At 46.4% G+C, this 21,260-nt stretch overlaps 1 protein-coding gene and 5 non-coding genes across 9 annotated transcripts; 2 read left to right on the top strand and 4 right to left on the bottom strand.

The window, feature by feature from the left end:
• Positions 1-55: 55 nt before the first annotated feature.
• cntrl (centriolin) lies at positions 56-21,106 on the bottom strand. 4 transcript variants are annotated; one of them, XM_036129163.1, is made up of 19 exons: positions 20,965-21,106; positions 15,162-15,370; positions 14,992-15,080; positions 14,779-14,886; positions 14,608-14,712; positions 12,683-12,855; positions 12,342-12,347; positions 12,161-12,311; positions 5,153-5,243; positions 4,948-5,072; positions 4,602-4,877; positions 4,447-4,514; positions 4,243-4,383; positions 4,089-4,152; positions 3,907-4,018; positions 1,414-1,673; positions 1,250-1,344; positions 1,050-1,165; positions 56-640 (listed from the first exon to the last, which is right to left on the bottom strand). In XM_036129163.1, the coding sequence occupies exons 2-19, from the start codon at positions 15,289-15,291 to the stop codon at positions 519-521; spliced, it is 2,232 nt and encodes a 743-aa protein (XP_035985056.1). In that variant the 5' UTR covers positions 15,292-15,370; positions 20,965-21,106; the 3' UTR covers positions 56-518. The 4 variants fall into 4 exon arrangements, with proteins under 4 accessions (XP_035985056.1, XP_035985057.1, XP_035985054.1 ...); XM_036129164.1 differs by having other exon boundaries at positions 12,683-12,858; positions 15,165-15,370; XM_036129161.1 differs by having other exon boundaries at positions 12,683-12,858; positions 20,965-21,105.
• Positions 9,817-9,889, bottom strand: trnaa-agc. The gene has a single exon. It is a non-coding gene; the product is annotated as a tRNA-Ala (tRNA).
• Positions 10,943-11,015, bottom strand: trnaa-agc. The gene has a single exon. It is a non-coding gene; the product is annotated as a tRNA-Ala (tRNA).
• trnaa-agc lies at positions 11,575-11,647 on the bottom strand. The gene has a single exon. It is a non-coding gene; the product is annotated as a tRNA-Ala (tRNA).
• trnaa-agc lies at positions 17,362-17,434 on the top strand. Its single transcript has one exon. It is a non-coding gene; the product is annotated as a tRNA-Ala (tRNA).
• Positions 17,966-18,038, top strand: trnaa-agc. Its single transcript has one exon. It is a non-coding gene; the product is annotated as a tRNA-Ala (tRNA).
• Positions 21,107-21,260: the final 154 nt, after the last annotated feature.

Below are 21,260 nucleotides of genomic sequence, written 5' to 3'. Positions count from 1 at the left end.
TCCACCTGCATTTTATTCATTCTATTTATGATTAAATTAACCAGCGGATTCAAGGTTTCTGACAATATTCTTTACTTTATTCTTTATTTGATCAAAGTTACCGTTTAGACTTTGATTGTGTTCAGTTGTAATTTCTCATCATATTGATATTCAGTATAATAACTCAGACGAGGATCAAAGCTTTGTGTTCAGTAGATCAAAGGGTCCAGTTCTTCTGATCCGGTTCTTCTGATCCGGTTCTTCTGGTCATAATTGCCACCCGGTTTTCTGTGATAAATTAGTCCAGTTGCTCAAAGTCTCGGATGAGCAGAACTTTATCCTCCTCTGGGTTCCTGTCAGCTGAATGACTCCTGCAGCTCCAGAACCCGACACTCGGACCCGTTCATGTCCCTGGGAGCGGACCTCATTGACTCCGACCTGCTCAGTTCTGCAGAGTTCTGACCGGACTCCCCACCATGATGCGTAAACCGAACCTCGAGGGTTCTGGGGGAGAATCTGAGTCCCACTTCCTATCTGGATCAGAGGTCCAAACTCCCGGAGTGAGCCGCGTTCTGGTTGTTCCCCGGATCAGTGGTTCTGACGGCGCGTGGAGCTGCGAGTCCAGCCGGTCCGCTCGGTTCTTCAGTCCCGGGTCGCGAGCCTCAGAGAGACAGAACAGACACAGACGGACTCTTTAAAGGTGTCAAGCTTCGGCGCCGTGCTTCAGAACCTAATCAGAACACTTCCTGTCTCTCTTTCTGGGTCCGATTCTACAGAACTTTCACCAAAGTTTCCTTTCGTGATAAAATCCCCAACAGAACCTGAATTTACTCCTACTGGACTCTGATCCTGTGACTCCACCCTCATCTGTTAGCTCCGCCCCCTCCCATTGTAGCCCCTCCCCCTACATATAAGTGTAGTAAGGAACCTCATTCACACCTGCAGCGCCGCCTGCTGGCCAAACACTATTTGACTCCAACTGAAAGATTTCTCTGATCCTTCTGGATTTTCACTGAAACTAATTTCTCTTTATTATCAAGTTAAAATGTATTTCTTTAATGATGTCATACTGCTGAGCTCCTGCTGATTGGCTCTTGTCTCTCCGACCACTCCCTGTTTGAAGGTCTGGGTGTGGCTTAGCTCCGCCCTCTTCTTAGATAGCTCCGCCTCCAGCGCAGACAGACTCCTGGAGGAGGAGAGATGGAGGCGCTTTGAATATTTTCCTGCTTTTTAATCTCAAACTCAAAGTTTCAGGAAGTGTTTTCCGTACCTGTCGGCGTGTCTCCTCCTGGCCTCCAGGTGCCTGCACTGCTCCTGGACGACGCTAAGCTCCTCCTTCCTTCTGCCCAGCTCCTGCTGCACCTCCTGCACAGAAACCAACATGAGCTCCTCTGGGTTTCCCCCCCTGAGGTGAAGGAGGGCAGAGACGCTGACCTGCAGAGCTGCTCTCTGCTGCCTCCTGTCTGCCAGACTCGACGCTGCAGCCTCTCGGCACGACGCCACCTCCTGCTGCAGCTCGGTCAGCTCCTTCCGTGTATCTTGCGCCTCCGCCTTCATGCTGAGGAGGTCCTCCCTCATCTTCTGCAGCGCCTCCTGCTTCCGTTGCAGCTGCTGCAGAGTCTGGGAGCGTCTGGTCTTCACCTCCTCCAGCACCTCCTGCTCCAGCAGCAGCTCCTGCAGGACCTGTTTTAGCTCTGAACACAGAGGCCCGCTCCTGTCAGGCTGCGTTCACCCAGCAAGCCTTAATGATCAATTCAGATTTTTTTGTGAAATCTGATTTTTTTTTTTTGTGTGTCCGTTCACATTTCCAAATATATGGAATTCATACAAGTCAAATATATGGAATTCATACAAGTCATACAAATTGTATGACTTGTATGTGATCTCCTGTGTGAACTGCATTCATACGACTAAGGCTATGTTCACACTGCAGCCTGAAGTGACCCAATTCAGATTTTATTTGCCCATATGCGACCTGGATCTGATCTTTTTATGACAATCTGAACAACACAGATCTGATCTTTTCAAATGCGACCTGTGTCTGTACGGCCAAGTCGCATTTATCCGACCTACAGGTCATTGATACATATTATTGACTCGCTGCTATAGCCCGCTGAAGATGTGTGTTTTTACGTGAGAGCGCTAAAGAGATCCGTTCAGACGCACATAAAGGTTGCCTTTGTCATTCGAAAATTGTGAATGAAATCCGTATCAGTAAAGCCGCTCACCTCGCTATCCCACCATTCCTGGCTTCGACTCCGCACCCACACGTTTCTCAGTACGGACGTTACTGCCCCACAAAACGCCATTGCCAAAAATTTGGCTCTTTCGTTTCAATCTTCTTAAAAAGCTTGCAGCGGTAATGTGCTGGCTCCGGCTGGAGAAGAACTTAAAGAACGTAAGATACGCTGCAGCATTACGATCCCTGGTTACTTCCGCAAACACTGAGCACGCTTTGCTACGTATGACGTCATCGCGTCCTCTACTGCGCATGCGGGACACTTAGTCGCATGAATGCAGTTCACACAGAGATCACATACAAGGCGCATATATTTGGAAGTGTGAACGGACACGCAAAAAAATCTGATTTCACAAAAAAATCAGAATTGAGCATCAAGGCCTGCAGTGTGAACGTAGCCATAGGACTAGTGTTGCACCGATACCATTTTTATGGCCCCGATACCGATACCATCTGTTTGAAATTGATGTGTCTGTATATATGAAGACCTGCATACTACTTAGGGTAGTAGAACTTTTTATTGCCTACCTGGAATGGGTGACAATAGTTGAATAAACTTTTGGCTCTCAAAGGCCAAAATAGTGCAACATTGGTAAAATTATAACATGTGTAATAGTAGTGCAATAGTAAGACAGTAAAATTACATTAATAATTGAATAATCTCTTTAAAACCCTGAGTTTTGGCTCTCAAATGCCAAATTAGTGCAGCTTTCATGAACTTATATAACATGGATAATACTAGTCGGGAGAGAGAAGGCTGCGTTCAAGTGACATACAAACATCAAAATGGTATCGGTGCCTATTTGTTGATACTCGCCAATACCGATACTAGGGCTGAACGATTTTGGAAAATAATCTAATTGTGATTTTTTTTATCTTAATATTGCGATTTAATGCAATTTTTTCCCCCCAGTTTAATTTATCATGTCTCTTTAAACATATACAAAACAACAAATCAATTTGTTTCCTCTCAGTGCAGATTTGTTGCTAAAACACCCACAGCATCTAAACTCAGAGCAGAAATGATTGTAATTTTGACTTTTTTCTGCATTAACCACAAGCAACAATTGTTGTCTGTTCAAATGGCCTCTAGATAAAGATGTTTGTAAACACGGACTATTTAAAACAAGAACTTTTAATGTTTTTATAAATCAGAATATTGTTCAGGAGAACAGTTTTTAATTGATTTGTACATCAATCCTTGTTGAACATAAAGTGCAACCAACAAGCAAGTCTATGAATTAAACTGATTGACCAGAACTTAATGCTATGTATGATTATATAAACTCTAAAACAAGTAATAAAATTAGATTATCTCACTGCTGCAACTGTCTTCCCTTCCATGTGGAGGCAAACCCACTTTAAACATTTTACCAACACCTAATGGACGCGTCTAATTCCCTAATTGTTACAGAGCCAAAAATTGCAGACTCTGCGATTTGGAAATTGCGTTTTTTAAAATCGCGATTATATTGAAAATGCGATTAATTGTTCAGCCCTAACCGATACCACCATTTTAGTGCTGGATCGGGGGCCCGTCCCATAAAGGTATCGGTATCAGTGCAACACTAGGACTCCTCCTGATGGAGGTTCTCCTCCAGACGCTCAGCGGCTTCATGCTCGGCTCCAGGTTCTCCGTCAGGAGTAGAAGCTCTGCAGATGATGGTTGGAGGGAACATTTAAGGCACCTGCTTTGTGCGAGCTGAGCTCTGCCTTCGCTCTGACAAGCCGCTGCTCCTCCTCTCTGAGCTCCTTCAGTCCATCCTCAGCCGCCTGCAGCTCCTCCTGCCTCCGCGCCTCCTGCACAAGAACATCAGATGTCTGTAGAACCAGCAGAACCCTCTGCTGGTCACAGGAAGGTTCTGTTTACCTGACAGGTGAGAGAGTCCAGGTGTTCCTGAGCCCCCTGGCAGCTGGACAGCAGCTCAGTTAGTCTACACACACACACACACACACACACACACACACACAGAGTAAATCTTCTGCATGCTCTTATTGTGAAGGAGCCGCAGCGCTCGCCTCACCTGTCTCCGGCTCTGTGGATCTTTGAGCCGAGCCGTTGGAGCTCCTCCTGTCTGCTCCTCAGCTTCTCCTCCACCTCCCTGAGACGGTCCTCCTCGTTCCTCCTCTTCCTCCTCAGCTGCTCCTCCTCCTCCCGTAGCTCCCTGAGTGACATCAGAGGATGTGGATGCAGGAGGAGACCAGAGGAGAGGAACGCAGGTGTTTACCTGAGGTGCTGTGTGGCCTCCAGCAGACAGGCGGAGCTGTCCTCCAGTCTGTGCTGCAGCCGGTCAGCCTGGTGGGAGCAGATGGGTCAGATGGGTCAGATGGGGAGGTGGGGGGGAGGTGGGGGGGAGGTGGTCAGTGTTCTATCTGCTCTCACGTCTCTTCTGGTGGTCCGTCTGCAGCGCTGAGCCTCCAGCAGCAGACGGTCGGCCTGCCGCAGCTCCGCCCGTCTCTGCAGGAGCGTCTCCTCCAAACACGCCAGGTCGTCACACACCTGCAGCGCGCTCCTGCACACACGCTCCTGCGTTGGCGTCGCTCGCTCTACGCGTGGATGATCCGTGTCTGACCTGTGATGATGATGATGATGATGCTTCTTCTTCTTCTTGGCCGCCGCCTCGAACAAACGCTTCGACACGAACCGGCGCTGCTGCCACTGAGGAGCCAGATTAGTGACATCACATCTGAGCTGATCCACCCATTGGTCAGACGGCTGAGAGACTCACCCCGTCTGTGCGCTGCTGGTCGCTGCAGGGTGTGGCGGCGCCCCCTCCTGGAGGACCACAGAGCAGCCGGACCCTCAGGGGGCCCTGAGGCCCAGAGACGCCTTCAGCCGGACCAGGAGTCTCTGCTGCAGAGGCCGACAGGAAACGCATCATCAGCACGTCTCTGAACCATCATGGTGTCTCTGGGGGGGTTAAACCCACTGACCTTCTCCTGCAGAGCGCCCCCTGTCAGCGGAACCGAGGTACTGCAGCCCCACACCGGAGTCCTGAGTCCCCTGAGAGGCCAGACTGGGAGCCTGAGACAGAAAGCAGGAGTTCTAACGGTGACCCGTCTGCACCCGGTTCTACCCGGTTCTGTCCGGTTATACCCGGTTCTGTCCGGCTCTGCCCAGTTCTACCTGCTTCTACCCGGTTCAACCTGGTTCTGTCCGGTTCTACTCGGTTCTGTTCGGCTCTGCCCAGTTCTACCCCGTTCAGTGTTGTTTTTGGCAGCCATCTTAGTCTTCAGGTCGAAAATTATTGTTAGTTTTAGTCACATTTTAGTCATTACTAAACTAAATACTTTTAGTGCAGTTTAGTCGACTAAAATTCAAAAAGGTTTTAGTCTAGTTTTAGTCAGTCTTGTGTTGCAATTCATAAAGCAACAGTTAACCTCAACAATTTTGAAAAATAACCAGATTCCTTACCAGACTAACAGCTTTTTTTAACAATTAAATAACTTAAACAAGTGATATAAATGTGCAGCATCATGCTAAGAAAACTGTTGTACTAGTTTGTAGAACTAAAGAAGACAAACAACTTTGTTTCCCTGATTTTTTTTTTGTCAGGGCAAAAGTTAAATGTTTGTTCCAAAACTAAATATCTGGGTCACTACATCACAGACCAGCTCTGTGATGATGATGATATTTATCGACAGTGTCGTGTGTTGTACGCCCAGGCAAACATTCTGGGGAGGAAATTTTATATGTGCACTGATGAGGTAAAAATAAGCCTGTTTAAAACTTACTGTACATCCTTGTATACAGCTCCCTTGTGGTGTAATTTAAAAAAAGCTAGTATGCAGAAGCTTAAGGTTGCTTATAATGATTCTATGAGAATTCTGCTTAAGAAACCCAGATTCAGCAGTGCAAGTGAGATGTTTTGTAATGCGCATGTCAGAACATTCCAGGCACTTGTGAGAAATCTGATATACAGGTTTATGTGTCGTTTGGGCAGCTCATTGAACAGTCTTATTGTAATGTTTTCTCATCCCTTTCTCAGTGCGGTAAAATTCCAGTCGGCTCTGTGGAAACATTGGTATGCAAGTGTTTTATAAGATCTATTTATGTGTTTATTCTATTTTTTTTTATTCTATTAGCTTTTAAAAAATTTTCTTGTTTTTTTTTTATCTCTTTGTGGACCACAAGTCTATTGAATAAAGCAATCAATCAATCAATCAATCAATCAAATGAAAGAATAAATATGAAATAATTTATCTAATGTTTTGTCACAGTTTGTATTCAGAAGTTTTAATAAAAGATATTATTTTAAGTATCGTTTATTTATTTATTTTATATTAATACATAACCTCACTATATTAGTTTATAATATTCGCTATACCATGATAGCGTGGCATTTGTGTCGATAATCTTCTAGCATTGGTTATTCTGCGTGGTGGGAGGAGGGCCACCCCAAATCAAATTCTGCTTAGGGCCCCCAAAAGGCTCGGGCCGGCCCTGCACAGAAGGGAAGTGGGGAGAGCGGCTGCAGATAAATCCTTCATTCAGAACCAGTCATGGCTGCAGCTGGATCAGAGAACAGTTCTGCTGACCAGATCCAGTCTAAAAAGCCTCTTATTCTGTTTATAAGCTTCATTCTAATAAACAGGCATTCTGCCTTGCGCTTGAATTCAGTTGCACCAAAATTACGATACATGTCATTTAGATGCGTACTTTTAAGGGTCATTTTAAGGAACATCAGGGGCTTCAGCTCAGACCCGTCATTCCTCCTGTTCCCTCTAAGGGAGCCTTTACAGTCTTTATTTATGCATTTTCCCACCGCGCAGCGCACCAATCGGGGGGAAATCCGCCCACCTCACCGCCGCAGTCCGGTATTATTAAGTTTAAATTATGCTGATACCAAACATTACAAAAAAAGTGTTTTTTTTCCGCAGTCACTTAGCGAAAACTGAGGATGTACAGTTAATCATCGCATCCCTGGATCCACTCGCGTCCACTGAACGTGAAGCCGGGAGGATAAACCGGAGGCAGTATTTATCTCATCTATGTCGTTGCCACGCATTAGTAACGCGTGGCCACTACCTAACATTGTGTAAAAAAAACATTTCTGTCCATGACACCAGACGGGCTCCATAGGCTGTCGCTACTGCCATGCTCCGTCGCTCTGGTCATGCAGAATGTGCGCCGCTGCACGCCAGGTGGTGGGCGTGGCCAAACAGGACGCAGCAGCATGGCTGACACTTCTTAGTTTGTAACGAACAGGTTACAGCCTAATAGGCAGAAATGTGATGCATTTTAAACGTCTGACAAACCATCCACCAGTGTTTTCGTCCCGTCAATGAAAACTCACACCCACGACTCGTCAGTTTTCGTTATCGTTACGAAAAAAAGGGCCGTCAACAAAGTAGTTTCGTCATGTTTAGAGATAACAAGGCTGACCCGGTTCTACCCGGTTCTACCTGGTTCTACCCAGAACCAGGGGAACTCCAGGAGCTTCATTCAACCCACTAGCTCAGGGGTCTGCAACCTGTGGCTCTGGAGCCGCAAGTGGCTCTTTGGACCTTCCACAGTGGCTCTTAATAACTTTGGCTACAAATTATAGTTTTATTTTGGTATTTAAATGTAATAATAATAAATGCAAGTATTAGCAGTTTTTTATTGGAATAATTGCTTTTAATTTTCACAACAGAATGACTCTAAAAGTGCCAGTAATATTTGATTTTATATATTTTCTACATATTTCCTACAGTAGATCTTTGTCAAAAATTAAAACTTGTCTTTTTTCAAAAGGGCAGGCAACATTTGTGGCTCTGAACGAGTTTAATTCAAGTGGACTGTAGGCAATATGGCTCTTTAGACTGTAAAGGTTGCAGACCCCTGCACTAGCTGGTAGAAACGAGGCTGAGCAGCAGGACTACCAACACTCATCCTGGGCAGATTCTTCAGACTAGAAAGCAGAAACAGAGACGACTAAAGTTAACGAATGATTAAAATCACCTAAAATAAATAAAAGTACTAAAACCATGGCTACAGTTAAGAAGATAACGTAATAAGTTGCTAAGCACTGAAGCTGGAGAATCAAACCAGGGTTCTGTTAAAGCTGAACAGCCCGCTCTGCTTCTGAGGAACCGGACCGGAGGAAACGGTTCCGGCCGTTAGAACCTCTCCTTGAGGCCCGTTCCAGCTGTTTATCTGATAAATGCCTCCTAATTTAGAACTGGACACTTTCTGCCTGCATTTCCGTCACTGCGATAAAAAGTTTTTGTTTTTAATGATTTGTAAAGAAATAGATTTCGACCACGTTGCCTTTAAGGCGGGGGCTGAAGCTGAGGCCGGGTCAGAACCGGTGAATCGCCTGAAACCGCTGCAGCGCCACCTTCTGGCTTGGAGGTCTCAGCTGCGGTGGGGACAGAGCCTCTGACCCAAACCAGAACCTCTGATCCAAAACTCGAGGTTCTGGAGCCTCCGTCTGCAGAACCTCAGCAGGGGAACGGGCTCAGAGACTGTCGGTTCCCACGTTCTCCACAGGCTTCTAGTTCTTTTCAGCGTTTAAACAGTCAATGAACCATTTTAAGAGATAATTAACAATAAAAACTAATTAATCTGGAGGAATAATCGTTACAGTAAATTAGTCTTAGAATATTTGGTTGTTAAAAAGCCCATCTGGCCCGTAGACACCAGGATTGATTGTTATCAGAAATAAACATGTAAGTTACATATTTCCCTCGTTTTGATTAGAGGAAACATTTTGTGATGGGCACCGGTTCTGGAAGGTGTCGGCACCGGTTCTGGTCGGCACCGGTTCTGTGGACAGTCAGCTCGTTAGGAGGAACCACCTTGTTGCAGCTGAAATTCTGCTTTCTGTCTGTTTTTAGCTTTGAAAGATTCCACAAAAAAAGCAGGACCAAACTGGGTCAAACCCGTTTGGACCCGTCAGCAGCTTCAGAACCTCCCTGGTTTTGTTTAGACCAACCTCCAGCGGACTTTGTTTTTCTGTTCTTTCCTGTAATTCTGATCATTTCGGTTCTTTTTATTTCCTGTTGTCTAAAGTCCAGCTCCACAACCTCTCCTCACCATCCAGGCCCTGAAGTTCTGCTCGTCCAAACAGGCCCGGTTCATTTGTGGGCTTCAGGAACCTTGCCATGGGTCAAAGAGTTCTGGGTCGGTTCTGGGCCTGAAAAACTAAAAGATGTTCAGGAAACTTTTAAAAGCTTAAAGAACAGGTCCGATCAGCTGGTGCTGGTTTAGATATAAAGAAACCCGACCCAGACCGGTTCTTCCTCGGCCCGCTAATTTATACAGGAAACGGGTTCCAAGCAGAACCTCGACATGCAGCAACGTGTGAAACGTGACGACGAGGTTCTGTTGGAGCAGAGGAAGCGGTTCTCCTCTCAACACCAGAACCTTGGCCTGTGAATCCTTTAGAAGTTCTCAGAACCATGAAGGATTCTGACGTCCAGCCCAGTCGCTGGAGCCTCAGACGGATCAGAACACCTGAGTTTTCATGTGAAACACGAGACGGTTCTGTTCTTTGGGTCGAGCCCAAGTCCACAGCAGATAGTTTCTCCAAACTTGAGTTTGGATCAAAGCCCGTTTCAGAACCTGAGTCCGATTGGGTCAGACGCCTCAGCAGGAGGATAAAAGCAGGCTGTGGAGAATGCGGGCATCGATCCCGCTACCTCTCGCATGCTAAGCGAGCGCTCTACCATCTGAGCTAATTCCCCTGCTGAGCTGCTGCTGACAGGAGGCCCGGCTGGAGGCCCAGCTGGTTCTGGAAGTCCTGCTGTTCTATTTATAACTCTGCTGACACCAGAACCCGTCTAAACACTTCCCCTCTGTCCCGATCAGCATTGATCTGGTTTCTGGTTCTGTTCAGGTTGTTGTTCCTCTCCACTGTTGCCACGTGCTTGCTCAACAGAACATCTGGTCCGTTCCTCTGAGCTGTGATAACCGCACGGTACCAGAGTCCGACCTGGACTTTATTTCTAGCTCTAATCCATACATTTCTTCTTAAGGCCCTTTAACGAAGGCGGTTCTGTTAGATGATCCAGATGGGTCGGTGGAAGGTTTTCTACCAGGTTCTGGACCTCCCAGATGAACAGAACCTGCGGCTTATATGCCCTCTCATACCTCACGTAAAAGACGGATACGGATACGTGTGGAGTGTTTCATACGTTCTAACCGTCGATCTCGTCCGTATTTTGACACGAAAATTGGGAGCTTACGATTACGGACGAAACGGATCAATACGGAGCAATACTACCGTAAACGGTGGGGGCGCTATTGAGTTTGTAGTACAAAATGTCAACAAAATCACGAAGAAGGTTAGAATTCTGAGCTTTAAACAATGGCGGGATTCGAGGAACGATTTGCGGAGCTCGTCCGCAGCTACCCACACATATATGATGTGTCGTGTCCGGGACACAGGGACAAACAAAAAGTTTAGTTACGGAGCAAATACAACAAAATCACGTCTTGGACCGTCGCCATGTTTGACGAATTATTGGCACCCAGCACTGCCACCTAGAGGAAATATTGGTTATTGCGCACCTCAACGGACGGAGGTATGAAGGAGTCAACGGATAGAACGGACGGACGTGTAGGCCACACACAGGGTATGAATGGGCTTTATGTCTGAGATAACGTTTGTCTGAAGCAGCTGAAGACTCGCTGATAGGAGGAATGTAGCAGGACCGGTCTCTGGTATCTGGGTCTGGACCTCCAGAACCTCCTGAGGAGCGTGTGGCTGCTGGGCTGCAGCTGGAGGTAAAAGGCTGTGGAGAATGCGGGCATCGATCCCGCTACCTCTCGCATGCTAAGCGAGCGCTCTACCATCTGAGCTAATTCCCCTGCTGAGCTGCTGCTGACAGGAGGCCCGGCTGGAGGCCCAGCTGGTTCTGGAAGTCCTGCTGTTCTATTTATAGCTCTGCTGACACCAGAACCCGTCTAAACACTTCCCCTCTGTCCCGATCAGCATTGATCTGGTTTCTGGTTCTGTTCCGGTTGTTGTTCCTCTCCACTGTTGCCATGTGCTTGCTCAACAGAACATTTGGTCCTTTCCTCTGAGATGTGATAACTGCACGGTACCAGAGTCTGACCCATCCTGACGTGAAAGCAGAACCGTTTTTATTTCGAGCTCTAATCCACACATTTCTTCTGAGGGCCATTTAACGAAAGTGGTTCTGTTAGATGATCCAGACGGGTCGGTGGAAGGTTTTCTACCAGGCTCTGGACCTCCCACATGAACAGAAACTGCGGCTTGTGTCTGAGATAACGTTTGTCTGAAGCAGCTGAAGACTCGCTGATAGGAGGAATGTAGCAGGACCGGGTCTCTGCTATCTGGGTCTGGACCTCCAGAACCTCCTGAGGAGCGTGTGGCTGCTGGGCTGCAGCTGGAGGTAAAAGGCTGTGGAGAATGCGGGCATCGATCCCGCTACCTCTCGCATGCTAAGCGAGCGCTCTACCATTTGAGCTAATTCCCCTGCTGAGCTGCTGCTGACAGGAGGCCCATCTCAGCGCTCCCCCCCCTCCTCTTCCTCTTCCTCCCCTCCCCCTCCTCTTCCTCTCCCCTCCCCCTCCTCCTCCTCTTCTGCTGAGGAGGAGGTCCTCCACTGGCTGCTCTGCATGTTTCCTACGCCGTCACAAGGCCAAACGGTGCCAGTACCTCCTGCAGAACGGACGGCGCTGATCCAGAACTAAAATTCTTCAGATTCTATCCTTTAGTTCTGGAGGAGGTCCGGTTTCTGAGGAGCAGAAGGAGGAGAGCTGGTGTCTGCAGCTCCTCAGCAGGAGGCGCTCTGCTGGACCACTGTGGTCCGCTCTGCAGGTCTTTCTGGACAGAACCTGACAGAACCGGACAGAACCGGAGAGATGCACCAGCTTTCTGCTCTTTCCAGACCAGCGACTTTAAAAATGTTTTTCGGTGAAGAAATCACCGGCTTCACTGAAAGGTTGACCCGTAATGGTTAGCTGGGAGAGGACCAGCTGGTACTGACCTGGTTCTGTTGAGCGGGTCCAGTCCTGCTCTGACATCTGGGTCTCTGCAGCGCCTCCTTTGACGGCCGGTCATGGTTCTGCCCCGGTATCTGGTTCTGGCCCTGCTGGGGCTCCTGTCTGCTGGCCCGGTTCTCCTGGGTGGACCGGTCCAGCTGCCCGGTGCTCCTGGACGGCGGGTCCTTAGAACTGAGAAGGGACAAACATCTGAGGGACCCGGTTCTGTTAGGAGACCCGGTTCTGTTGGGAGACACTGAGCTGAGCGGTACCAGGAAGAAAACACAGTCAGAGAAGTTGGGTTTTAGAGCCTCTCCAGCCTGAGAGTAGAACCTGGTTCTGCACGTCCGGGTTCTGCTCGCAGGTCCGAAGGTGCAGCAGAACATCTGACCCAGATCTCAGGCTGTGGACCTCTGACATGAGCTTGGACCTGCAGTCAGGTTCTTCCTGGTCAGAACCGCAGCGGGGTAGGGTTCTGTTTCACAGCACATGTGTAAAACCAAAGCAGTAACTTTCTGTTCTGGTACCTGACTTTGACCTTTGGTTCCCTGCGGTTCTCCTGAAGTTCTGAAAGGCCAGCTGTAAACCGCTCCAGCTGGGTTCTGGTCTGATTAGACCGGGCCCTGCTTTGGTCCAGTAGGACCTGAAGTCTCTGGTTAGCGTCCTGCAGACAGATCCGTCTGGGTTGGTCTGGGTCCTGCTGCTGTTTGGGAGGAAAAACCACATCAGGAAAAGTTCTGCTTCAGATTTCTGGACTGGAACCCAACAGTTTCCAGATTTAAGGGTTTTTTTAGGAGCAGAGATCCGTTTCTCTGCGTGTTTGACCTGCCGAGCTGAAGCTTCCTCTGAAATTAAAGCACGTTGGTTTAATTTTGATGTTTTTGGAGGAAAATAAGTTCACCAGCCTCACATGCAGTTGCTCTGACGGTCCAGCAGGGGGAGACTCTAAACTACCAGCTTTGCCTTATATGTAACAGTGCGGCAGCCATCTTGGATGGGTCTCTCATGTGGCCCCAGTGCTTTTATCTGTACTGAGGAAGCTGCCCAACTAAAATAAATCATAACTCCCTTGATTTTTACGTGATTATCACAGTTTTTTACAAACTGCAGAAATGTGGTTATGATACAGGACGCTGATACACATAAGAAAAACACGTTTTAATGCTGAAATACGTTGTACAAACAACATATTTCATACATTTATGCTCTTTTAACAGATATAGATATATATCTATATCTATACATATCTGGCATATTAATGCATAAATATATGCTTTCATTCTGAAATATTTTATTCTATGCTCTTAAACAAAAGACATGTGGTATTACAAATTAATAAGTGTATAAAATAATACATACAATAATACATAAAGAAACAAGTTGGATTGTTCATTTAAATTTATTTCCCTCTCTCTCTCATGTACAATCCTGATCATTCTCCACACATCAACAATAATTTCTTCATATTTCTGCGTGCTCTGCATGTACACACAGTTTTTTTTTTAAATGTCTAGAAAAGTACTCTTTAAAATTTCCAGGTCATTCCAGTGTCTTACACCCTGATAGCAACCAGGGCTGGAGCTAAAGACCCTTGAATTACAGCTGTTTCCACAGCTTCCTGCATGTGTTGCACTTAATTTTTTTAACACGATTCAGTCTTAGTTAGTGAAATACAACGATAACAGATTAATAAACATAAAATTGTTGTCCATCTGTTGGGTTTTTGCTTTGTTCTCACCAAGTAAAAACTCATCTTCAGAATGTTAAATAATAGACCTGTTTGCAGTCACCCCAGGTTCTTTTTCTGAATAATGGGGTGGTTATATAAGACTCTTCAAACCTTAACTATATTTTACCATATTTAGTCTCAAAGGCAGAGGAAAGTTTACAGTTTCAGTACTGGACTCTCATATACAACAACCCAACAGGTGCCAGAGAGCCCCGTTCAATCCTCACCCAGACGTTAAGTAGGAGACATTGTGTCCACCAATCCAGGGGCGGGCCCAGCATGATATCAGTGTTCTGTTCATCACATTGGTGGAGAAGATCATGCTATAATGCAGATGTGTCCTAGCTGACACATCTTCCCATAATCAGTCATTCTGTCCAGTCTAAGTATGTCAGGCTCTGTGCCTCTAGAGTCTGTTTATCTGTAATTTCCATGGCAACCAACTTTGCAGTCCAGTCTCTGTAATCTCTAACAATTACCAATTTCAGCCCAGAATGGTGATCTGCACCCTGTTATCTACTTCCAGCAGTTATCGACAGTTATTATAACCATAAGTTATAGAAAATGCGGGTAAATTTGCTCTTACTGCGTTTTCTCCCGTCGGCTCCTATGCCAGTCTTGAGCAGGAGAGACCCATCCAATATGGTGGCGACTCAGAATGTGCGCCAGCACGTAATGAGGCGTCTACGTATATAATGCCTATGTAACAAACCCCAGGCTCACCTGCTGAGTTAGCTCCTCCCTCAGCTGCTGAAGCCCCTCCTCCAGCTCCACCTGTCTGCTCCTCAGAGCCTGAGCCTCCTTCCACAGCGCAGACAGCTCCTCCTGCTGGACACAGAGGGAACAGCATGAGCACCACTTCATGATACTTTGACCTTTAACCCACTCACTGACCTGAGTGTCCTCCAGCTGACTGCAGTGTCTCTGAGCATCCTCCAGGAGGCGCTGCAGGCTCTGGTTTTCAGCCTGTAAAACATCGACCTGCTGCTTTGAGCGCCGGGCCTACAACACAAAGCCAAAGTTCACAACGGAACCAGGTCCACTCCAGCCTGCAGGTGTCTTCAGGTGTCGTCAGGTGTCTTCAGGTGTCTTCAGGTGTGCTGGTACCTGCTGCCTCAGTCCTCCCAGGTACTCCTGGAGTCCACAGATCACCTCCTGGACATCCCTCTGGAGAGCCTCGTTTGCCAGACTCTGACCTGAAACAGAGGACAGTTAAAGTCCAACAGCCAATCAGAACGCTGGAGGCTCTGAGCTGCTCTGTGATTGGTCATTCTCACCACTGGTCAACTGCTGCTCCAGCTCTTTGATCTCCTGCGTCTCCGTGGCGATTCGTGACAGCAGGTCGTCAAGGCGACTCTCCAGCTCCGCGTCCCTCATACCCATGATGCTCAGCGGCGGGACCCTCATGAGGTCACATGACAGGAAGCCGCAGTTTCAGGTTCGATCTGCGATCCAAACATCTCAGCCGTCTAAAGTCGGCGATTCACTGAAATAATCAGGATTTAAAGTTTGAACATCAAAGGGTCCAGTTAGCTTTTGAAGGTGATGATGAGCAGAACCGGCACTTTATGATGACATCATCACATCTTCTGGTCCTGCTTTCAACAATAAACACAAGGAGCAGTTTATGACTCCAGGCTGAAACGTACTACTCAGCTCCTCCACGCTCAGATTATCTTCACCCGGAAGAGGGAAGCCCCCCCCCCCCCCCCCCCCCCCGTTCATCTGGTAAATGATGAATTGATAAAAATACAGCATTATAATGAAACAGAAATAAATGTTAAATATAAATAATGTTCCTATATCTGTACATGCAAGATTGTCTTAAGGATTAATTCACCGGAATGAATATCTGGATCACACGTCTACCGTATTTCTGGACTATACGGCACACTTAAAATCCTTAAATCTTCTCCATAATTGATGGTGCTCCTTCTCTATGATCACTGTTGTGCTTACTGACCGATTTTATGTGATACAATGCGCTCACAAATCTGATAAGATGTGTAAATATGACTTTGGTTAGCCACGAAGCCGCTCTGCTTACTGGATATTAGGAGCATTACGGTACACTGTGACACTACCTGAGGACCCCTGAGCTGTCTCCCAGACTGCCTGACTGTAATGTCTAAACTAGAAGTGCATTCATATAAGGCAGCCTGGAGTACGCGCTAGCAACAATAAACCTAGTAAGTTAATTCAATATAAAAGTTTATTTTGGCCTCATGTCAGAAACAGGGCAGCGTAGTCCAGCTACTCTGTCCTCCTGACAGAGACGGATGGAGAGCTGTGGACGTGGAGGCGTGATATTACACACATGGAGGAATATTTAATGCGCCTTATGGTCTGAAAAATACGGTGATAATAAAATATGCAGATTGTAGCCCTATTTAGACTACCCTTGTTAAACTGAGCCGAGCCGAGACCAGTCCGAGCTTGGATCAGTTAACCAAGCCGAGCTTCGTTCTGACGACCGTTTACACACCGGTTGCTCCTCGCCTCCTAGTGACAATCTGCGGTACTGCTGCTCTCTGGGATTAAAGGCGGGACCGAGCAAATCAAAATGGCGGTGCCCGTAACATTCAGGAAGTTATGGTTGGACAGAGTCGGCTTTTGGGACGTGGATAAGACAAACAAACGTCTAATAAGGATTTACAGACGCAGGAAACAACAACAGACGCCGAGGTTCATCACACTGCTAAGCAGAATCATCACTGGAAATCGTGTGGCACCGTAAGGAAGCTAGTATTATTATGAATGTCTGAAATTTGTCTGAATGGAGTGTGAATCGGGACGTGCAGCCAGACATGCCGGAAAAACCGCTTACAGTCAGCTGACTGTAAGGGGATGACGCGGTCTGCTCATGCGCTCTTTGTCAGATAACCGGGATTAAAAAAAAACAGTCCGAGACCTACTAGGGAACTGGTCTGCAGTTAGCGCGGTTGGGTTATGTCTAGCGCGGTCCAGTTCAGTCTGCTAAACCGTTTACACTCAAGAGTTATCTCGGTTACCGAGCTCAGACTGCTCGGTTAAAAAAGGGTAGTGTAAACGGGGTATGTTTCTGAATTATGTGTTGCTGCAGGTTTCAAATTGCTCCTCCTTCAGGCCGTTTTCAGTCATAGAGTTAAATTTACACCTTTACATGAGAGGAGGGAGGAGAACACGTTAATAAAGACTTTTACCAGCAGTGATATTATCTACAGCTCTGACTGCGTTCTGCCAGCAGGCAGCGGGCGGCTCTGACAGCGGAGAGAGGAGGAGGCTCTCAGCTCTGCTAAAGCGCCTCGCAGCTCCGCGGGGGTTAATTCAGCGAGACGGAACCGTTTGGCCTCGTGACGGCGTAGGAAACATGCAGAGCAGCCAGTGGAGGACTTCCTCCTGCTGAGGAGAAGGAGGAGGGGGAGGGGAGAGGAAGAGGAAGAGGAGGAGGAGGAGGGGGAGTGCTGAGACAGGCCTCCTGTCAGCAGCAGCTCAGCAGGGGAATTAGCTCAAATGGTAGAGCGCTCGCTTAGCATGCGAGAGGTAGCGGGATCGATGCCCGCATTCTCCACAGCCTTTTACCTCCAGCTGCAGCCCAGCAGCCACACGCTCCTCAGGAGGTTCTGGAGGTCCAGACCCAGATACCAGAGACCGGTCCTGCTACATTCCTCCTATCAGCGAGTCTTCAGCTTCTTCAGACAAACGTTATCTCAGACACAAGCCGCAGGTTCTGTTCATCTGGAAGGTCCAGAACCTGGTAGAAAACCTTCCACCGACCCGTCTGGATCATCTAACAGAACCGCCGTCGTTAAAGGGCTAGAACTAAAAATGTATCTCCTTTCACGTCAGGACGGGCCTGACTCTGGTACCGTGCGGTTATCATAGCTCAGAGGAACGGACCAGATGTTCTGTTGAGCAAGCACATGGCAACAGTGGAGAGGAACAACAACCTGAACAGAACCAGAAACCAGATCAATGCTGATCGGGACGGAGGGGAAGTGCTTAGACGGGTTCTGGTGTCAGTGGAGCTATAAATAGAACAGCAGGACTTCCAGAACCAGCTGGGCCTCCAGATGGGCTTCCTGTCAGCAGCAGCTCAGCAGGGGAATTAGCTCAGATGGTAGAGCGCTCGCTTAGCATGCGAGAGGTAGCGGGATCGATACCCGCATTCTCCATAGCCTGCTTTTATCCTCCTGTCTGACCCAATCGGACTCAGGTTCTGGTGATGGACATGGCACCAGACCTTCTGAATCAGCCTGCAGCCTTTAGATGTGTCCCTTCTCCAGCACACCTGAACCAGGTGGGAGTCTCGTTAGTGAGAACGAGCTTCTGCAGAGCTGGGTGAGTTCAGGCTGGAGCAGCATGCGTTTAAAGCTGCAGGAAGGCAGCTCTAGCACGCCGGCACGGCTGCAGGAATCCAAGAGAGATAAAAGCAAGGATAACTGGACCTGGTGGTAAAGGATGGAGGCTGCAGCTCATCTGTGCTCTTTAATCGCAATTTTGATATCAATGGATGTCAACCCGCCAGCAGGAGGAGCAGGAAACCAGGTTTCCCTTTAAAGTTCCTAAAAAACATCCTTTTTCTCTGTTTAAGAGAGGAAATGTTCTCATCCTTTAGTGAAAGGATGTTTGATAGAGGAATTAAGCATTTAAATAATACATTTTCTAGAGCTGATTATTGCCCACAAAACAAAGCACAACTACAGACATTAACACAAAAAAATTTGCAACATCTTTCAGTAATCCAGCCTGTCATATTTTACATTAAAATTCATATTTTACCAGAATAATGAGCTACTCTAATTTTCACTCGAGCGATGTGAGTTTCCATCATTTTATATATTTTTTTTCAGTAATAAATCATTAGAAATAAACAGGATGTGCGAAACATGCGTGAAACTCGGGGGCACAGATTATTTCACGGAACAGAAACAGAGCAGCAGGAAGAGCGATCAGAGTTATAATAATTTTTGGTCTTAACCAGTAGTGAAAGTAAGTAAAGAGGGCTTCAGCTCAGACCCCTCATTCCTCCTCCTCCTCTTCCCTCTGCCCTTTGAAGTCTTTATTTATACATTTTCTCCACTGTTTATTCCTCGAACGCAGCGCACCAATGGGGATAAAATTCCCCCAACTCACCGCCTCAAACAGATATCATTAAATATAAATTATGCTGATACCAGACATTACCAAAAAACTTGCTTTTTTTTTTACAGTCACTTAGGAACCAGTGAGACACAGAGCTTGAAAAGCTCAGCCTATACTCATTAATTCTGGGGTTGCAATGCATGGAAACTTCTATATTTCCTATAGGATTCCTCATTTAATACTATCAGTGGGCTAAAAGGGAAGCAGAAAGTAATTATTCCATCCACTCCGACCACAAACAAAACGGGCCCAGAGGATGACTTCAAACTCATCCTTCGGCTTGCGTAATTACGCACCAGAGCGCCCTGCGCCATAGAGGAGATTTGTCTGGTCGGGGGGAGACTAAGATGAGAAACCTGTCGCTGTGAAAGGTGATGATGATGGTTATAAACTGTAACAGGCTAGAAGTGCATGGAGCTGAAAAGAGGGAAACATCAGCAGCTGGATCATGCATAAAGACGCAGCGTGAACTCCTGTGTGCTTCAAGTATTGCAGCTGAGGAGAAAATGTTGGACCATATAGGCTTGATGAAACTCAGCCTGATTCACCAATGAGGTTATAGATTATAGATTAATGATAATCTGTAGTATTTTCATTGCTGGATGTGAATCTGATAATTCATATTGTGCCTTTTATAATCAACTACAATATTTTCTTGTTATAGTCAGAGAAAAAAAGATTGTGTTATGTTGTTGAGCTGTTTTTGAAGAACTTCTGTTGCAAAGCAACCATATTCCCCCCTTTTTAAAAACTAATAATATTCTCAACTCAACATTATTTATACAATCTAATAACTAGTAATTCAAAATAGAATAAAAAGTTAAAGCCAGAAAAATGTAAACTAAAACAAAAATAAAACAATAAAAACATCCAAATCTTACACAGAGAACAAGGAACCCAGAAAGTGAAATGGCCTGCCTGATATGTAAAGCTACTTGAATCCAGAGTTTTGTGCAACGACAGAGAAAGCGCGGTTACCTCTTTGCTCTCTTTGTTTTTCACATTACTAATAAATAAAACTGATCTGCAGACCTGAGCAAACAGATGAAGCTGGTCTGACAGATCCTGGAAAGCAAGGCCATGAAGACATTTAAAAACAAATAAAAGATCTGAATGTGAACCAGCAGCCAATTAATAGCTACTAAAACTGGACAAATGTTTCATTTTCTGGTAGCAGTTAAAAGAAGAGCAGCAGCATTTTAGACCAGCTGCAGTCAAGCCTCCAGAGTTTTGTTAAGTCAAGAGTAAAGTGCAGGAATCTAAGAAAATTGTAATTAAAGCCTAGATTAAAATCTTTAGTCATCTAAGTTTGAAAAAGCTGGACTGGACCACAGATTTTAACTGAGCATTTAAGTTAAAATGATTCTCTAGTCTTACATTCAGGTCTGTTGCAGTCAGTGTCAGATTCTGACTTTAAGGTCATTACTGATGTTAGAGACACCAATGGCCCAGACAACAGAAACTTTAGAGAAGTTTATTTTTAGAGCAACTATTTTCCTTTTTAGTGTCATAAAGGTCTGACTGTTTTCTGCATAAAAAGAGGCTAAACACTGGTTTCTCATAACTGACCCCAAAGGGAAGAGGTAAAGGGAGAAAAGGAGGAGGCCAAGCATGAAGCCTTGAGGCGCTCTCCATGAGTGGAACTCTAAAAAAAATATAATAAAAACAGCAATTCTCCATTCTTAAAACGGAGTGTAATAATACCGTCAATAACTTAAAACTACTTTATTACTTTACTCAGTATTATTTGTTCATTTGAACAGTTGTGTGTTTTTCGGTTTTATTATGTTGACGCTTCTGTTTCACTTTTTAACTAAAGTAAAACATGTCCACCTCCATGTCTAGTCGGATAAAAATCAGACCCGCTCTTCCAGCGTACAGACAGCGACCCCCGCCCGGTGAAAATTAGCATTATCTAACTTTTAACTTTGGATAAAAGTTGAGAGCCCTGCTCACCGCCTTTAGCTCGCTCTGGCCTCCTCTTCCTCCGCAGATGGAGCTCCGGCCGACCTCTCCCTGCTCATCCCGTCATCTCCACCTTTTCTTCCCTTAGAAACTTCTGCTCCTCCCTCCCTCTGAATCTTTGAACGCAAACAGGAAATCTCCGTCATTCTAAGCCAATCACAAAAGAGAGCGCTCGCTAACAACAGGTGGCTGTCCAATAGCAGCAAAGCAAAGCCGAACGGGGAGAGGAATTCTTAAAGGGACAGATACCCGTTTCTTGTCAACAGACTTCAGCGCTGGCTTTCCCG

Source organism: Fundulus heteroclitus, unplaced genomic scaffold (assembly GCF_011125445.2).
Source record: "Fundulus heteroclitus isolate FHET01 unplaced genomic scaffold, MU-UCD_Fhet_4.1 scaffold_143, whole genome shotgun sequence".
Taxonomy (NCBI): Eukaryota; Metazoa; Chordata; class Actinopteri; order Cyprinodontiformes; family Fundulidae; genus Fundulus; species Fundulus heteroclitus.
The sequence above is the reverse complement of the archived record's forward strand: the minus strand, read 5'-3'. Positions and strand labels throughout refer to the sequence as shown.

Bases quoted from the DNA above. Each gene is read 5' to 3' on its own strand.
- cntrl (XM_036129161.1), bottom strand. From the start codon at position 15,291: ATGAGGGTCCCGCCGCTGAGCATCATGGGTATGAGGGACGCGGAGCTG. The intron at 4,878-4,947 runs GTGAGTCTCTCA...CTGGCTCCTCAG, and splicing joins ACCAGCAGCGCACAGACGGG to TGGCAGCAGCGCCGGTTCGT. The intron at 4,384-4,446 runs GTAAACACCTGC...GATGTCACTCAG, and splicing joins GAGGCCACACAGCACCTCAG to GGAGCTACGGGAGGAGGAGG.